We start from the raw sequence: 19,778 nt of genomic DNA on the forward strand, positions 1-19,778 counted from the left end.
TATTTTGTTTAGATTCAGCATTAGTTGGTATATCGATAATAATTGATTTTAACCCTATTTTTCAAATACTTGAGCAGTTAACCATAAATTCTTTCAGAACATTTTTATTCCGATTAAAATGCAATTAATTTAAAATTTTAAAGAAATTTTTCGCATCCTAATATGAATTCTTGAATGCTGCTTGAAATGGACATATTATTATTTGTTGTTCTGAAACAAAATATTAATTTGCTTCAAGAAAATCGGCGTTATTTTGATTTAGGGAATTTCTTGCATAATATTCAATAAAAAAATGTTGTAGTAAAACAATTGGTTATATTTTCGACTCTCGTCGGTCCACAAATGAGAAGTTTCATACTGTGGATGCATAATTACTGTTTCAAATTGACAACCATTTTTTTTAAATAGGCTTGTTTTACATTCAAACTAAAATACAGATTTGGATTGTTGGTGTTTTCCTGACGAGACGAGATTTTTCTAAAAGACATTTTTAGTCTATTTTCTTTTATATAACTATAATTTTATTAAAAAAATGTTTGCAATAGGTAAATATTTACTCATATTTAGTGGGACAATGTGCTTCAACAGTCTTTGATTCAGGTTTAGCTCTTTGCTAGAAATTAATTGTTAAATCGTTCGTATTTTGCTCGGTATTTTGCTTTACTATTTTGAAAAAATTAGCCCAGAATTCAACAGAAAGACGCTTGAATTAATTGAAATTGCAATGAATGTCGAGTATATAAAGAGGCATGAAGTGTTTAAAGACGAAGATTTGCAAATAAACTTTATTAGGAATTATTTTACGATTTTACTAAAGAATTATCGAGATCAGAACAATCCAAAAATTTACGTGAAAGAATGTGAAACTAAGTTATCTCCAGTTTTCGAAGATATTAAAAAAGTTGACAACTATTACGCATTTAAACCTTTACAAAAAAAATCCCAATTTTTCAACGCCTTTTTTCAAGAGATTAAATTTAAAAGCTTTTATAATTATATCTAAGAGAAAATAAATATTATTAAAATAATAATGAATTGACAAAAAAATGTGTGTTATTCTCTTTATCGTCCTCAATCTATTTGAAATTTGAAAGCTAATTCTTCCTACCAAGGGATGTATTTTTTCCTGAAGAAAATAGGCTGTTCTCCGGTATCATACATGAGTGATTTTTTCGACGGCTTCCTCAGAAAATATCGTTTTCCACCTTCAATATTTTATGAAAATATGTTATTTTCGTCCAATGGAGGAACATGAGTAAGGATAATACTTTCCTCCCGATGACGAAAATAAAGTACTTTCTTGGGATATTTGGAGGACGAAAATCGATATTTTCCGGTGAGGCCTTCGAAAAAAGTATTATCACCTTCTTTACTCTTTAGGAAAAGTAGATAAGCTGAAAGGACGAGTGTAGAAGGACTTTGAAGGATCTTCAGTTGTTTCAAGAAATATACTCGTTACTCGTTATTTGTTGTTATTATCTATTATTTCGTAGTATTATTTATGTAACAAACCAACCAAAATTACAGCACACTATACAGGGTGATTCACTTTTTCGGCTCATTTCTCAACTTCCTGTCATAAATGAGTTCCATGATGGTACAACCTAAAGTCTAAATAACCAATTTTCCCGAGGTGTCGCTAAGTAAATTGACCAAATTGAACAAACTAACCAAGCAGAAAACCCACTTTGGTAACAATCCCTTTACACGCACATCTCGTCCAACCCTCGTGCCCTGCGGTCCCGGCATCGGGGCCCATCACCATCCATATCGCCGGCTCCATGCTCGTTAGCTGTACATATTTACGAGACGTTTAACATTCATGTGTATAGACAGTAACAAGAGGGATAATTAATGAATGCAAGGCCGCGCTCCGCCTATGGGTTGTCCCATATGGATACCGTCCCATCTCGTACCTCGCAACACCCGACCACAGTAACTTCCCCGCTTTATTGACTGACGGTGTAGCTCGGTGGAGCTGCACGTTTCGACACCTGCTACTCTAATACATAAACTAAAGTGATAATTACACACGACGAGACGGACAAATTATACGCTGTGTTCCGAAAATAAACGGCACGCGTGTGTGCGCCGCAGTGATGATAAATGCACGGGTGATGTGAAAGTGGACCATGGGAGGACGCTTCCCACCGCCGGACGCATGGGGCTGTAAGTCGACAAGGAAACTAAACTCACAAAACACTAGTTTTCACACTGTATTATTGCCGATTTCAAAAATTAACTGAAAAAACCGAAAATACCAATGCCATGTGAGTTTCCTTGATGGTTGACTCACACCTGTATCTAATCTCAACTGTTAGCACACATGTTTCCGAAACACACTGTATTAGTCAAAGGTGTCTATAATTTTGAATTTTGAAATTGAATAGATTTGTAGGAATTATATTTAATTCCAATATGTTCGCTAGCCTTTACAAAAGAATCACACTGTATAAAATGCATTAACATCTAATCGTCGAAAGGACGACTGCGTCAAAAATTGGAAAAAAGACAGTGAGTAACAATTAACTTCTGATTGTTACATAAATTTTCATTAACATTAAAAAAATCTAAGTTAACTTAAGAGTTAACTTTAACCAGAAATTTATATTTAACTCGCCATTAAAATAACGGGGCTTTAGACGTTAATTTAATCCTGAATTAAATTTAATTCTCAATTAAATGCCTGATCACGTGACCAAATTGGACCAATCAGATGCTTTCATTCATGAAATTATGTTTTAAGTTAAATTAAATTTTAATTCAGTCTTTTATAGACCGGCCCTAAGTCTATTTTAAATATTCTTTTGTAAATTAAACAATTAAGACATCATGTACAGCTTTATAAGTATACAGGGTAATTCATATAAAATATCGAACCTTACAAAAATAAAAAATATTTTATTAACGAGTACATGTAGAATGTATTTTTTCTTGGATTTACTTTTCCATAACGCGTGACATTTTTAAGTGAATTAAATAAATTTAAAAAAAATATTTGAATGTTATTCAACAGTTGTAGGATGAAATATTGTATCATAGTACAGTGCGACCAAAAATCCTTTAGATCAACTCTTGCTGTGGAATTTAGATTGACAGATTTTTATTGTCTTTGATAGATTATTCTTTTATTCTGTTGAAGTGTCAAACGCGCTACTTGCGATTTTCTCCAACGTTCAGAAAAGTTCACAGCAAGAGTTGATCTAAAGACTTTTAGAACGTACAGTAGTAAAATAATTAAATTAAATTAAACTGACTGATAAATTAGGTAAATAAATTATGATATGCAAAATATGGTAATTGAAGTACTCATTACCTACTATTTATTGATTAAAAAACAAAGAAATATATTTTTATTATAAATTTGCTTTATTAGTCTTATTATGTTAAAAGTCTATTAAAAGTTTAAAAAACTAATAATCGCACAGAATTCAGCGTTTGCTATCAAATTCTTTGTATTTTTCTCTAGACCTATGTAGTTTTCCAATTTTTTTCTACAATTTCTCATAAATAAAATTAATTAATTAATGAATTGGTTTTTGAGATATAATAAAAAAGTAGACTCACTCTGTAGATACAGAGTGAATAAAAAATAACACATCAAATCTAAAAAAAAATCTCGAACAGGTTTATTTTATTTTTTTAATGGTACCTTTTGACATTATAGTGACATTTATGACAACCAACATTTTTGTTCACAGTTATTTTCTGGTAATAAAAAAATACAATGAAAAAAATTGATAAGTAATTAAACATTATATGGGCTTTATATATATTTTTTGATTTATTTTATAAGCTGCAATTATTTTTTTTATATTTTTTTCGTATAATTAGCGTCTAAATACTTGATATGACAAGACCTACCTATACACAAAAAACAAACAAAAAATAACTATTCCTTATAAAATAAAGCAAAAACAAAAAGATAAAGCTCTTTATGTAATATTCTCAAAAACTTTTCTTTTTTTTGAATTTTTTGACTTTTTTTTTAATTCTTTCAAACCTACCAAAAAGATCATTCAATAAAAAATGTCAGTAATTAAAAAAAATAAAAGTAACGTCAATTACTCAGAAACGAATGACATTAGGAATGTCATTTTGATGTCAGTTGAAAAAATTAAATCAATGTGTTTGAGGACTTTTGTGAAAAATGACTCATAACAAAGATTTAAATTTTGTGCGTTACTTGGTAAATACTTGGTTTATTGTTTAATTAAAATGTGTACAGCGCTGAAATTAAAATGCGGTGATTTTCTGAAAAGTCGGAATTAAAAAATCTCGCTTTTAAGCTAGACAATAGAGCCATAATTTAATTTCCCCTGAAAATTTTCTTTTAAAAAAAGTTGGATTTAGGGCAGCATTTAAATAATGAGATGCCCTTGTCTTTGCACTCGCTTGACTGTCCAATAACACCGGCTGAAAATTCTAAGACATGTAAAGCCTGTTTGGAAACAAATTAGATTTTAAATGAGTCGAAATTATCCAAATATCTGTAATAAATAAGCGCAAACTCGCAATAAAAGTCAAATTGTGGAAACATTCGGTAATTATTCACCCTGTAAATAAAATTTATAGATTATAAAATAAGACAGTGTGTACAATCGCAGCGACTTACATAATGTCTGAAAAAAATATGTACACAATCAAATATATATCTGAAAATTATGTAAATCGCGTCATGAATATAAATAGTGTGGAGCCTGCCTTTTCTCGAAAATATTTTCCAAAATTGAATCTTTTAATTAAATCTTTATTTATTTGTTTATGTAATAAAGCGCGGATTAATTAAAACGTCCCCGGTGACAGTTTTATCGCCCCTAACCTTGAACATTTCGAAAATCCGTCCATCCACTGGCTGATAACTCAATCGGCCTAGACAGTTAGGCTCGTAAAATAAATCAAAAAAGTCTGCGTTCGTTTAACATTTATTACACTCGGTACAGTTTAGCATAAATACATAATGATTAAGTGTACGCGTTTATTTAAATTTCGCAAGCTATATATTATAATAGCGTCGAGCGCGATAAGGGCACTACTTACGGCCTATCGCGGGGTAATTATGTTTAATTAGAGCTGTTACACTGTTTGTTTTGATAATTTTTTCGAACCGACTGCCTCTAAGTACACGGGCATAGCGAACACTTTGCCGGGCTCGTCGTTAGAAATGCAATTATTAAAACAAGTGCACATGCTTAGAATAATGCATTATGCATCGAGGCAACAAAGTACGTGGAAAAAATCAACACTAAAATTTAATGAGCTGGAATAAAAGTTTCATTTAGTGCCGGGGTAATAAACGGCTTCCTTAATTAGATGGCAAAAAGACAGTAATTTAATTAGAAATGCTTCCGCCACGATCGACGATAATCTCACTTTGGACGTTTTTCCGAAAGCAATATTGGATTTGCATCTATTTCCAACAAACTTTTTTCGAATAATTAATTAATTAATTGGAAATACCTACATACACTTTTTTCTGCTCTAAATTATTATACAGACTGAACCAAAAGTAACGCACAAAATACATATCTTTGTTGTGTCATTTTCAAAAAAAACAGGTCGATTTTATTTGACGTCATAGTGATATTTATAATGTCATTCGTTTTTAAGTTGTGACGCTATTTTAATTTTTTTAATGACAACTAACATTTTTATTCACTGTTTTAGATAGTACACACCTTTATCTTTCAGGTAATAATAAAAAATAAATAAAAATAAAATTAAATATTAAGAAAATAAATTAAGTTAAATAATAAAAAAATTGACAATTAAACATAATGGGCTTTATCTTTTTGTTTTTGATTTATTCTATAAACGGCAATTGTTTTTTGTTTTTTTTTGTATAATTAACACTCAATATGACATCTAAACACAAAAATCCTTATAAAATAAAGCAAGGACGAAAAGCTCTTTGTGTAATACACTCATTAACTTTTATACATTTTTTATTTTATTTTATTTTTTAATTTGTTTCTACTTATCAAAAAGATAAAAATGTGGACTATCTAAAAGACTAATCAAAAATGTCAGTTGTCATTAAAAAAGAATAAAAGTGACGTCAATGCTCAAAAACGAATGACGTTAGAAATGTCATTATGGTGTCAAAATGCCCAAAAAAATAAAATCTACTAGTTCGGGAATTTTTTTGGAAAAATGATTCATAACAAAGATATGAATTTACTTTTGGTTCAGTCTCTTTTGGAAAATGCACATTTCTGGAGCACACTGTATAAAGAATTAATTAATTAATTCAACTACTTGTTTGTTATTTAGCAAATAAGCGATTAATAATTTCGGCAATTAACGGGCCGTGACATCAAAATATTTAGCTTATTAATTACTCTTCATTAACAGGCTTGTTCGTTAACTAAATTAATAACAATAATTAATTATTATACAAATAAAAATCATGTCAGTCACGTCGTTAATTAATAAAAAAAATGAATTCTCTAGACCACACAAAATCTTTTTTTTTTTCAAATAATTCTTTTAGAGCAAAGTAAAAAACTGGACAAGCGAGCATTATTGCGAACATCCTGTATAATTTAAGAAAAACTGAAAATAAACGTACTTACGTATTTGCAGGAAATTAATTAAAACATTTCAAAATTCATACTTACACAAAAATTATTTTTAAGTGTTTATTTATTTTCAAGGTGTTTCAGAAATGAGTTACAACACAAACATGTGTTTTTTTAAAGGGACTCCATATACAGGGTGTTTTCAGAATTAAGCATAAGCTCTTTGATAACAATTAAAGTATGGAAGTAGAAAAAAAATAAATGGAACACTGTGTATTATTATCTCCCAGTTTTAAAAATTGCAAAAATTAATGTTAGTAGGCACTGGTGTAACAAATGAGTCCGATTTCAGCTGTCACTTGATCCAAATAAGCGTGTTAATTAATTACATTTCTCACTCGAGTGGTTGAATTTTTCTACACAAGTCTTTAATCCATCACCAGCTTCTTAAAACGTCCCCAATTAATTAAAATAATCAACCGACAAAAATACCTACTCAGCAAATTACATCAAATAACGATAATTGTGTTAGACTGGGAGATAAGGCAGCTCGACAGCTCCCGAAATCACTCATTTTCCACCTGGAAACTAAAAAAGTGTATAATTAGCGTATCGCAAATATGCAAATGTCCTTTAGTCCCCGTATGATTACAATTTCAAATTTTTGTTTAATTACGTTAATCTTATCGTAAATTGCGAAAAAATTCGTCTGCTTCGAAAATAGGTTTATGACATAACTTTTTACTTTCCAGGTAACTAATAAATGCACCGAGACCTCTTATCAAAGGAAGCCATTTCGACTGCACTCGTATTTTTTATCTAGTGACTCATGGATAGTGAGTGTGTCGAAATGGACCTAAGCACGAGGCAGAGAGACCCCCAGGATAACGCCAAGATGAGGGTCGCCAAGTCGGTCTTCTCCATCAGGAGTCTAGTTGACCTCGGCGACGCTGCCGACGCCCCCGACGACGACGCCCCAAAAGGTAATCTCCCTCAGTGCTGCCAACTCATTCTTAATGTTGAAACTATTGAGCAAAACCTTATTCGCAAGTACCATGCCTTTAATTTAATCTCGAATAAAAAAACATCTTCGGGTTCTTTTTTAACCAATTATACCTACCTTAGAATAAATATAATGGATTATCGTCTATCAGATAATTACTATATAATCCAAAAACTTATTATTGTAGGCTCTGCCCAAGGCTCTATCATTAAACAAACGATTTGAAAAATTAAAATTTTCTTGCTTTTGCTTTGTCTATGTTCTACAGAACCGAATCGAGGATGAAGCAAATAAGCCCGGAAAAGGGCGCCCAATTGATGAATAATAAAATAATACTTTAATAATGTTGAAGAAACAAACTTAAAAATAAATCTTAAAAATTTGTAATTTGTTACAATTATAGCAACAGGCAATATGATGTAATGCAAGTAATGCATTTTCTTTTCAAAATGACAATTTATGAAGTAGATAATTTTGAAAATTACAAAAAGAGAAATTGCTTTATGATTAGGTAACCGTTATTATGTAAATACAGGGTGAATAAAAATTATAAAACCATAATTGTTTTTTATTAAACTTATCTGTACAATTTTATTTGTACATACTTTTAGTCCTTACAGTAGTTAACATAACTATTACTATTATTAAAAAAAAATGTTTAAGTTGATTTACTGTAAAAAAATAAAGTAAGTAATTGTATAACTCAAAATCCAAAATTATCTTGCCAAAAACTAAGTTCTTGACTCAATTATTAATTCAATTATTAAGTAAATTAGTAAGTTAATGCAACTGAGTTTAGTGATTTTTTTGTCCGATTTTAGAGAAATCATATTTCTTAATTTGATAATAAATAATAAATAAATAATAAAAAATAAATCAACATTATAAGAAACACAGGTTTATTAAGATGTTTACAAAAATTTTAAACCCAAATCTTAAAATAAAAACCGTAAAGAAAAACCTAGTTTTTTTGGGTTACACCGCGTTAATTTGGAAATTCTTGTTTTGTCGACGTTTCGCCCGTTCTTGTAAGGGACATCTTCAGGACAATGGAAAAAAAAAAGATGAAAAAAAGGAAGGAAATATGGCACATTAACGTGTTAACCACGCCAGAGATGGAACCAAATAATGGTTTTAACTAGGAAAAAAACACGTTTATTCTAAAAGTATTTTTATTTTTCAAAAAAATTACACTTCTTGTTACACAGCAAAACTTTTGAAATAATAATTTAGTAATTCTAATATTAATGTTATGTAAATATCATTGTTTTTTTTTTGCACAAAATGAAAAGTTATCTTAGAAATCTTCCTCAGTGATCAAAAGAGTTAAAAATCAAATAGAACCTATTTGGAACAATAACGCCTGAATTTTGTGACAGATTTGTTAAAAATGTGCCGTCATTAAAACCAAAAGATGTCACAAATTATAAAAATTGTTTAAACAATCAATTGTCAAATATTAGTCCTGTTTTTTTAAATTTTATTTTAAATATCTAATGCTTTAAAGTAGTTTTCAAATAGGTCATAAGTCACAAAACAATCGTATTTCGTCAAATTATACTTGTTTTTTTAAATAAAGATTCACTAGGTTGACTAGTGCCTTAAACATCGGGATCATTAAAAAAGATGTTTTTTCATATTTTTTACTTGTAGCACCTTAAAATTTTAGTGTTAATTTTAAAATAAATTTTGGGCACCAGTTTGAATGAGAAATAGTTTTTAGATGCCTTTTGCCGAAAAAAGTGCATAACGAGGCAACTGTTTGACATCCTGTTTATGAATTTTGCCCGCTAACGGTGCAAGCCCCAGTTTCGAGCATGACAGCGTTTTGATCCGGCGCTTTTTGCAATCAAGTGTGCGCTGCTTGATAGTGTCGCAATTTCACGGCCAACTCCGGCAGGACCGTCTTGCGTATAATTTTGCCATTTATTACGTTAACGTAATTGAATTCGTTTAGTACTGATTGTAACAAGAGTTGGTCGAAGTTTTGATGAAATTAATGTTCACAATTAGACTAGACACGCATTTCAGTCACGAGAAACAGCTATTCTCCAGTTGGTTATACTCACAATGTTCGGTAAACATAATAAACTTAACTAACTACCTCTGTTCCCATTAGATATGCATTTCAAACGCGAATAAAACTTTATTGGTGAGTTGGCTTGCTACATAACTGCGATCGATTCTGGTTTCAATCACGATTAACAAATTACCAGACTGGCGGACTTTCATTTTCCGTTAGCTTGTGGGACTGACACGAACGGCTGATGCTCCGCGCAGAAATGCACCACTCTCCCTTACTTGCACGTTTAATTATTTCGAAAATTACTTTGTTGCCTTTTTAGCATTCTAATTGCGGGCTAATTGTGGTTTTATGATTATTTTATTTTCCAACCGATAGATAGGTATTGACGTAACGAAGGCGAAATTAATTTTATCGTCTTGCCCTTGCACGAATACGAAATAAATCCATTTGATTAAAATAAATTTTTATTAATTGCCGCTCGCCTAATTGCATTGTAAATTCCACAATTTAGCATTTTAATGAACAGGATTACATGAATCAGCGTTCTGCGCGTAATTAATTACGATTTTTCTAAAGGGCAAGCCCGGATTTTCCCCGTGAGAACACGTTTTGCCAACACTTCCAATTCGTTTCGAAACGGAAAAACTAATCATCTTCAATCCGACAATTAATTAATTTGAATAAACCGTGAGCATGCAATTTACTGACGGTAACTGTTCTTGGCATTTTTATTGAAAAAACCACAAACGGTTAAGACCGGATCTAGCTTTTTCCCGCGCTTGAGTATCATAAATTTATGACCGGACTCTAATTAATTGCTAATTACTTATTAATTAGGATAATGTGGCGTGAACAAATTCGGGCAAAGTTAACCCAATTTGTGACCTCAGCACAACAAGCGCTCGACGATAATGTGTTTTAGAATTATTGCAATTATTACCTGCGACATTTATGCATTCGTTATTTCGATAAGAAATAATTTTCAAACACATATTTATTGCTAAATTGAAAGCTGCATAAGCAGATAACGTCCATTGCACAATAGACGCACATATTGTATGCAATTATATTATTTTTAGTATTCCGCGTGACATAAATATTGATAATAAATTTGCTTCTTTTTATTTACTTTAAATAGGCATAGAGAGTGGTTTATCGTGGTTTGGTGGCCGATAGAGGGCGCTTTTCCCGAACCTCACTCCTGTGACTTAGCAACAACGTGTAATTATCTGTTTAGATTTTGTTATTTTTTATCAAGACCTCCTACGCTCTCGCACTGGGTGCGTGTCAGGCGCAAAGCAAGATGGCGTCCCTTTGTTGTCCCTCGCCGACTGCGATCGTAAACTAATTGACGTAATGCCTGAAGCAACGTTCCTTATTCTTGATTAGAATTTACGATCGGCGTTTAATGCGTATACTTCGAATTAAGTTTATTATGATTTTAATATCGAGTGGGCCATGCTAATTCCTTCATCTCGCTTAATTAGGTTTATGCGCGAGTTAATTACGATTTATGCGTTTCGGTTTCCGCGATCTTTTCGTCGTTTGAAAAACGTTTTAATTAGGCGTTTTATTGATCTCCTGTTGGCGAGGGAGCTTGTTCGAAGGCGTGAGCCATACAAAGTACACAAAGCGCCAACTAACAAGCTGTTATATTGCTTTATTGTTGGATTCCTCGTTTTATTTTACAAGTTGGTTACTTTAATTGGCCGTATAAAGTCATTATGGGATGATTAACATTGATTAGGCCTTTGTTAAAAATTATTTGATGAGCGCGCCAATATTTTATGCGCCGGGGTTTGATGACGAGAGCTTTTATTGGATTTAAGGTCGATGAAACGCTCAGGGAAAAGCCACAGACTGAACTCTGATCCCATACTAATTAAAGAATTAATAGCGAAATGTTTGAAAAAGCATCTTCCTACACAGCATCATAATAGGGTGAAGTCGGGAGAGATGGGTCAACTTAATTAAATTGCTTAACTATCTACAATGTGTTTCATGCAATTTTACAAGCCGTGTGTCTGTAAAATTCAAAATTAAAACATATTTAGCTTTACGTCATTTTTTTGCTAAAATTTCCTGAGTAATACACTTATCTTCAAGAAAGTGAAAAAATTATTTTTTTTTAAAACTCGTTCTATCATAGTTTTTCGGGCTTATATATGCCTTTACAACCCTCTAGAGTTGTTAAAAGTCCAAAAAAAGTTCATTTGTTCGATTTTTTGATGTTTGATTTTTCCAATTTTTGCCGCGATTTTGGTCGATTCCGGGTGTACGGAACATTTATCGAGCAATAACTCCGGAACTATTAGAGATAACCCCATGAAGTGTATTATCGTTGGAAAGCTCTTTGAATTATCTATCTTTTTCAAAAAAAATTATTGTTTTCCGACTAATAGTTTTTGAGCAAATTGCAGATAAATGCAAAAATTGGTAAAATTTTAAAAAATTCATAACTAAAAAACTATTGGGAATTTGGCAATTTTTTCGATGCCAATCGATTCCCCGGATCACTTTGCATAGGTGAGGATCAAAACAGTTCCACTTTTTCGAATAGTTTAGTCGTAATTGGGAAAATAAAAAAAATTAAAAAAAAGTTAACACCCCCCCCTTCAAAATGGTCAATTTTAAAAGTGTCTCAGAATCGAATAAAACTTATCCCATTTTATAGATTTTGATGTGCTCTTTACGATGGAAAAAAGAGTTTTCTCCTAGCTCTTTTAGTTTGGCCGTAATCGGCGATTGAAAATTGAAAAATTTTTTGCGAGATATCGCCTTGAGTCCTACGCCATTTTGTAGAATTTTTTTCTCCGGTTGTCCTCGATTTTTCCGTTTCTCGATAACTCTAATAGTTTCGCCGTAATTGGCGGTTGAAAATTGAAAAAAAGTGAAAATGGAAACATTTTTTTGCGTTTTTCTCGGAAACTGTAAGACTTAGAGCAACAAACGAAAAACCATCTGATAGCGCTTAATTTTCTCTATTTTTTCGATTAAACCCGGACCCGCTCCGGGCAACGGTTCCGGCTACAGAGGCGATCAAAGTTTTTCACTAAAAAAATTCATTAAAAAAAAACTAAAAGTCGTAGAGCATTGTGGTTTGTTCGATTGAATTCTATGGCTCATTTTACATACTATATCAATTTTTCACAAGAATTAAATTTTTGCCCAAATTTAGGGTAGCCATTTGTCATAGTGGAAAATTTTATCCAACAAAAAAATTCATAACTCAAAAACTAAAAGTCGTAGAGCAATGCGGTTTGTTCCATTGAATTCAGCGGCTCATTTTCTGTATTATACGAACTTTTCACGAGATTTAAAAATTTGATTTTTTTTGCTTAAATTTCCTGAGTACACTTAACTTCAGGAAAATGAAAAAATTATTTTTTTTTAAATTCGTTCTATCCTACTTTTTCGTACTTATATATGCCTTTACAATTCTTTAGAGTTGTTAAAAGTCCAAAAAGAGTTCATATGTTCGATTTTTTGATGTTTGATTTTTTAAATTTTTGTCGCAATTTTTGTCGATTTTGGGTACCCGGAACATTTGTTGAGCAATAGCTCTGGAACTTAGAGAGATAACCCCATGAAGTGTATTATCGTTGGAAAGCTCTTTTAATTATCTATCTTTTTTAAAAAAGACTTTTGTTTTCCGACTAATAGTTTTCGAGAAAATTGCGAATAAATGCAAAAATAAGTATAATTTTAAAAAATTTATAACTAAAAAACTATTGGGAATTTGGCAGTTTTGTCGATGCCAATCGATTGCCCGGATCATTTTGCATAGGTATGGGTTAAAACTGTTTCACTTTATCGAATAGTATCGCCCTAATTGAGAAAATAATAGAAACTAAAAAATTTGTCTAAACATAGGTAAATATTGCATGCGACGCCAGTCGATGTTCTGGATCATTTTACATCGGTTTACATTAAAATATGTTTTGAAATAGTTTTGCCGTAACTGACAAAAGAAAAAAAAAGCAAAATTTTTGAACATAAAAATCGATTTCCTCCGTCCGAAGCCACGTTTGGCTAATTGTTTCGATTTTCCGCACATGTGTCTTAATCACATTTTTTAATCGGCTTCAATTTGCATGGAAACTGTAGTCGATTTCCCCCTTGCACGCAAAACAGCTGTAAAATGATACTATTTGTGAAACAATAAATTACGTTAAATATAAAACAATTAAATTCAACGTCGACCTAATAAAACACAGAAAACACTTAAATGAAAAAAATTACCATCGACATTTGTTAGATACCGACACAGGAAATAATAAAGAATAAACATACATGGCGCTAATTAATTTCGCTACCATCATCCGACCGTTGGGCAAATGAAGCGATCACTTTTTGTACTTTTACGTTGAGACAGACCCTTAGGAAGGCGATTTCAAGACCGCTAGCGAAATTGGCTTTGAAAACAGTTTTTTGCCCGTTGTTTGTAGAGTGTGATTAATCTATCCTGAAATTATTTCATCAGGCGTAAACGGCCCCCAATTAATTATTCCCTGTATTGGTAATAGAAAACGGCGGCTTTTTGCTATTTACAATTTCATGGTCCTAATCGGGTCGAGATGATCAGGCACATCCGAAGATTAGAACTAGAAGCGGGCGCAGGTGCAATTTTGCGAAAATTCGGAAGTCGTAACGAAGTGTTGAAAATTTCGGAAATGAACGCCGGCCGGACGGCTGGCGGAGAGGTCGTTGCAAGTCCGAAAAACCGTGTTGATTTAGTTCATTGATTTGTCGCGTTAAAAATTGATTGTTTTAGCGGTGAAATTCGATTTGCTTCAAATGTAACGAGGCATTGTCAATGAGTACTTAAGTAAATAATGCGGGAAAAAAGTCCAGAAGCCGGTTCATGGTTGGCTTTGATCGGTAATGAACTTGTGGCGATGCCAGGCGGAACGCTGTCGAGAAAAACTCTTTAATTAGAGAAGGTTTTGTCAAAAAGTTATGCTACGATGAATTCGTATTGTGTTTCCATTATTGCTTTTAAATGCTGAAATGTGCCAGTTGTTCCGTGTAATGTCACATTACGTTTAATTGATATTTTGCATCGGAAATTATTCATCTCGATACATCCACCTTCATTTCACAATTCAATTCGCAAAGTGGTTTTTTATAACGACAGACAAAGGAAAGCCACTCAGCAGCACGGCTCAAGAATTTCTCATTTATTCAACCGATATTGCCATATTTTCAACGCATTTGTGCTAAAAATAGCCTCAAGTGTAACAGTTCGAAAAAATTGGTTTTCATAAAACCATTACACCGAATAGCCAGTATCCGGGTTGTTCTTCGTTAAAACAATTCAACTTTTATATTAAAGTTTAAATAAAAAGATTAAGAAAAATTAACATATTTTGTACATTTCTTTTACTTTTACTCCTCCTATACTCTGAAAGTTTTTGCTTCAGAGTTATTAGCTAATAACAATGTTAGTAAAATATACAAAAAAAGTTTTTGGTTGATGATATTTTCTTTTTGACATAGAGTCTTAATTTAAAAAATTCTATTTAAAATCAGTCTTAAGTAGGGACAAGAATTTAAAAAAAAAACGTTTATTTGAAATTCGCTCTAGCAATTTTTTAGCACTTTTCTATGTCTTTAGAATTCTCTTGAGTTGGTAAAGTACAAGAAAATGTCAATTGGTCCGATTTTAAAAGGTTTGATTTCCTGAGTAATACACTTACCTTCAAGAAAGTGAAAAAATTTTTTTTTTTAAATTCGTTCTATCATACTTTTTCGTATTTATATATGCCTTTACAACTCTCTAGAGTTGTTAAAAGTCCAAAAAGAGTTCATATGTTCGATTTTTTTATGTTTGATTTTTTCAATTTTCGTCGCAATTTTTGTCGATTTTGGGTACCCGGAACATTTGTTGAGCAATAGCTCCGGAACTATCAGAGATAACCCCATGAAGTTTATTATCGTTGGAAAGCTCTTTGAATTATCTATTTTTTTCGAAAAAAATTATTGTTCTCTGACTAATAGTTTGTGAGCAAATTGCAGATAAATGCAAAAATTTGTAAAATTTTAAAAAATTCATAACTAAAAAACTATTAGGAATTTGGCAATTTTTCCGACGCCAATCGATTCCCCGGATCATTTTGCATAGGTGTGGATCAAAACAGTTCCTCTTTTTCAAATAGTTTAGTCGTAATTGGGAAAATAAAAAAAATTAAAAAAAAGTTCAAAATGGTCAATTTTAAAAGTGTCTCAGAATCAAATAAAACTTATCCTATCCTATAGATTTTGATGTGCTCTTTACGATGGAAAAAAGAGTTTTTTCCTAGCTCTTTTAGTTTGGCCGTAATCGGCGATTGAAAATTGAAAAATTTTTTGCGAGATATCGTCTTGAGTTCTATGCCTTTTTGTAGAGTTTTTTATTCCGGTTGTCCTCGATTTTTCCGTTTCTCGATAACTCTAATGGTTTCGCCGTAATTGGCGGTTGAAAATTGAAAAAAAGTGAAAATGGAAAACTTTTTTTGCGTTTTTCTCGGAAACTGTAAGACTTAGAGCAACGAACAAAAAATCATCTGATAGCGTATAATTTTCTCTATTTTTTTGATTAAACCCGGAGCCGCTCCGGGCAACGGTTCCGGCTGCAGAGGCGATCAAAGTTTTTCACTAAAAAAATTCATAAAAAAAAACCTAAAAGTCGTAGAGCATTGCGGTTTGTTCGATTGAATTCTACGGCTCATTTTACATATTATATCAATTTTTCACAAGAATTAAAAATTTAAAATTTTTTGCCTAAATTTAGGGTACCCATTTGTCATAGTGGAAAATTTTATTCAACAAAAAAATTCATAACTCAAAAACTAAAAGTCGTAGAGCAATGCGGTTTGTTCTATTGAATTCAGCGGCTCATTTTCTGTGTTATACCAACTTTTAACGAGATTTAAAATTTTAAAGTTTTTAGCTAAAAATTAAGATAGGCATTTTCTATAGTGGAAAATGTTATTCGACAAAAAAATTCATAACACAAAAACTAAAAGTCGTAGAGCAATGCGGTTTGTTCTATTGAATTCAGCGGCTCATTTTCTGTGTTATACCAACTTTTAACGAGATTTAAAATTTTAAAGTTTTTAGCTAAAAATTAAGATAGGCATTTTCTATAGTGGAAAATGTTATTCGACAAAAAAATTCATAACACAAAAACTAAAAGTCGTAGAGCAATGCGGTTTGTTCCATTGAATTCAGCGGCTCATTTTCTGTATTGTACGAACTTTTCACGAGATTTAAAAATTTGATTTTTTTTCTTAAAATTTCCTGAGTAATAACACACCTTCAAGAAATTGAAAAAATTATTTTTTTTTAACTTCGTTCTATCATATTTTTTCGTATTTATATCTTCCTTTACAACTCTCTAGAGTTGTTAAAAGTCTAAAAAAAGTCCATACGTTCGATTTTTTGATGTTTGATTTTTCCAATATTTTTCCCGATTTTGGTCGATTTTGGGTACCTGGAACATTTGTTGAGCAATAGCTCCGGAACTATCAGAGAAAACCCCATGAAGTTTATTATTGTTGGAAAGCTCTTTGAATTATCTATTTTTTTCAAAAAAAAATATTGTTCTCCGACTAATAGTTTTTGAGCAAATTGCAGATAAATGCAAAAATTGGTTAAATTTTAAAAAATTTATAACTAAAAAACTATTGCGAATTTGGCAATTTTTTCGATGCCAATCGATTCCCCGGATCATTTTGCATAAGTGGGGATCAAAACAGTTCCACTTTTTTAAATAGTTTAGTCGTAATTGGGAAAATAAAAAAAATTTAAAAAAAGTGTCTAAAAATCGATCATGTATTTATGAGTTCCGGATCTTATCTAAATGATGAAAATGAAACGAAACGGAACTTAAGAAAGGGCATTATAGTACCTAGATATAGTTTTTGATTTGTTTGTGCGACCTTATTCAATTAGGCCCGCACAAAACCCAGTCGAAAGGTGGGACCCATTACAAAATCAATTTATTCCATCTCTGATGTGTATTCCTCTCCCCATAATAACCTCTCGTCAAGTGCTAGTTAAATTTGTTGAACGTCTAAAGAAATGGACGCAACGTGACCATCGAGATCGACTTTTGATTGGCTAAACTGTGCGTAATGAGCGGTTCTATCCGGCCACACTATACATTAGCCTAATCTCCTCTAATATACCTTAAGTGCGGCGTTTATCTAACTCCGAATCCCGTCTCGAATTAAAAACCATTTTTCGTTTCGACAAATTGCCGGGATCGGATTCTTCGAGACTCGATTATGTGTATATGAAAACGCAGGTGGGAATCATGGCGCCCACACTCACATCATTTCTTTTTTCTACCACGGCTATTAACTCAATCACATCACGAACAAATTTATTTCGACTCTCATCCAGAAGGTAAACACGGACACATATGGCTCGAAATTGCGCGAGCCGGCCCTGACTCATGCAATCACAGCTATAATCTTCACGTACATTACTTGTGAATTTCGTGATTGCTTCCCACAATTGTTGATCACCTTTGCCACCGACTCGGAAAAATTGCGGGGGAAAATGAGTGAGTACGGGCCTGGTAATTAATTTTTCGATTGTCGAAAAGCCTAATTGAAATATGGGTACGAAGGCGCCACGGGTCCTGATTTGAAATGCAAATTTATTCAGAGGTAACCATTTGTTATTTGGGCGCTTTGCCCGAAAAAAGCTTTATTGAGACATGCTCGTGTGTGGTGGAAAAGCTCTTAGTGGCATCGAATCGAGTCCTAGTTGTAATAAGATTACGATAGTCGCGTGCCTCCTTATCAGTCCAGTCTGGCCACCACAAAGATACGTCTATTAGTGTGAGTGGGATGGCAACGTCATTTTTACAACCGAACAAAGGGATAAAACTTCTGATTTATGTCTTACATTAACATAAAATGATTTTTTCGGAGAGATCGGCTCCGGCCAATCACGCGCTAATCAGTTATTTGCTTTTCGGGTTTTATGCTTTTAAAATTTTATTGCTTTATTTTGTTTAGATAAATTCATAATTTAATCCGTTTTTGGAGACGGCCAGGTGGTTTTGCGGGTTCGCTTGATTTATGGCGATGGACCTTAATTAAGAATATGGATGGTTATTATTAAAAGCACTCGGATTTGGGAGTGTTGAAATATTTTTTGATAAGAGTTTGGATTCATCTCTCTAAACCCTAAGTAGGTACAGTTTTTTTTAAAGATATAGGTATTATTGAAATTACTTATTTGGTAAATTAATAAAAATTAGTAAATTCCCCCATAAAGTGGTGAAAGTTCAACTTTTCTGATTACGGACGGGACACAAATGCGCCTAGTAAAAATTGAGCCTAAATAAATAAAAAAAGTCTGTGAATACTTTTACTATTTACTCAGCACATTATGAAAACTGGTAATATAAAGAAAGTGTATGACAAAAATAATAAATAGTGACATGTACAGACGGGACATAAAAAATTATCAATTTTATCAGATCAAGAAAGTGACTTATATATGTTTTTATAGAATTCTAGAGTTGTTAAAAGCCCAAAAAAAATTTATATGTTCGATTTTTTGATGTTTGTTTTTCCAATTTTTGTCGCGATTTTGGTCGATTTCGCGTGTCCGGAACATTTATCGAGCAATAACTCCGGAACTATTAGAGATAACCTCATGAAGTGTATTATCGTTGGAAAGCTCTTTGAATTATCTATTTTTCTCAAAAAAAAATTATTGTTCTCCGACTAATAGTTTTTGAGCAAATTGCAGATAAATGCAAAAATTGGTAAAATTTTTAAAAATTCATAACTAAAAAACTATTAGGAATTTGGCAATTTTTTCGATGCTAGTCGATTCTCCGGATCATTTTGCATAGGTAAGTATCAAAACAGTTCCACTTTTTCGAAAATTTTAGTCGTAATTGGGAAAATTAAAAAAATTAAAAAAAAGTTAACACCCCCCCCTATAAAATGGTCAATTTTAAAAGTGTCTCAGAATCGAATAAAATTTATCCTATCTTATATATTTTGATGTGCTCTTTACGATGGAAAAAAGAGTTTTCTTCTAGCTCTTTTAGTTTGGCCGTAATCGGCGATTGAAAATTTAAAAATTTTTTGCGAGATATCGCTTTGAGTCCTATGCCATTTTGTAGAGTTTTTTATTCCGGTTGTCCTCGATTTTTCCGTTTCTCGATAACTCTAATAGTTTCGCCGTAATTGGCGGTTGAAAATTGAAAAAAAATGAA

The 19,778-nt window shown here is 32.0% G+C and overlaps 2 protein-coding genes across 4 annotated transcripts in view; one reads left to right on the top strand and one right to left on the bottom strand.

The window, feature by feature from the left end:
* LOC657024 (glutamate receptor ionotropic, kainate 2) overlaps window positions 1–19,778 on the bottom strand; it is a 318,038-nt gene that overhangs the window by 62,890 nt on the left and 235,370 nt on the right. The gene's annotated exons all lie outside the window — the stretch shown is intronic.
* Window positions 1–19,778, top strand: part of Al (aristaless) — a 59,467-nt gene that overhangs the window by 2,863 nt on the left and 36,826 nt on the right. Inside the window, exons 1-2 of one of the 3 annotated variants that reach the window (XM_008195688.3) lie at window positions 1,706–2,169; window positions 7,274–7,504. In XM_008195688.3, the coding sequence (XP_008193910.1) occupies window positions 7,351–7,504 (154 nt within the window). In that variant the 5' untranslated portion in view covers window positions 1,706–2,169; window positions 7,274–7,350. Of the gene's footprint in view, window positions 1–1,705; window positions 2,170–7,273; window positions 7,505–19,778 lie in introns of those variants that run through there. The other 2 variants (XM_064356519.1, NM_001114366.1) reach the window with 2 other exon arrangements.

This window comes from Tribolium castaneum, chromosome 5, assembly GCF_031307605.1.
Source record: "Tribolium castaneum strain GA2 chromosome 5, icTriCast1.1, whole genome shotgun sequence".
NCBI classification, from domain to species: domain Eukaryota; kingdom Metazoa; phylum Arthropoda; class Insecta; order Coleoptera; family Tenebrionidae; genus Tribolium; species Tribolium castaneum.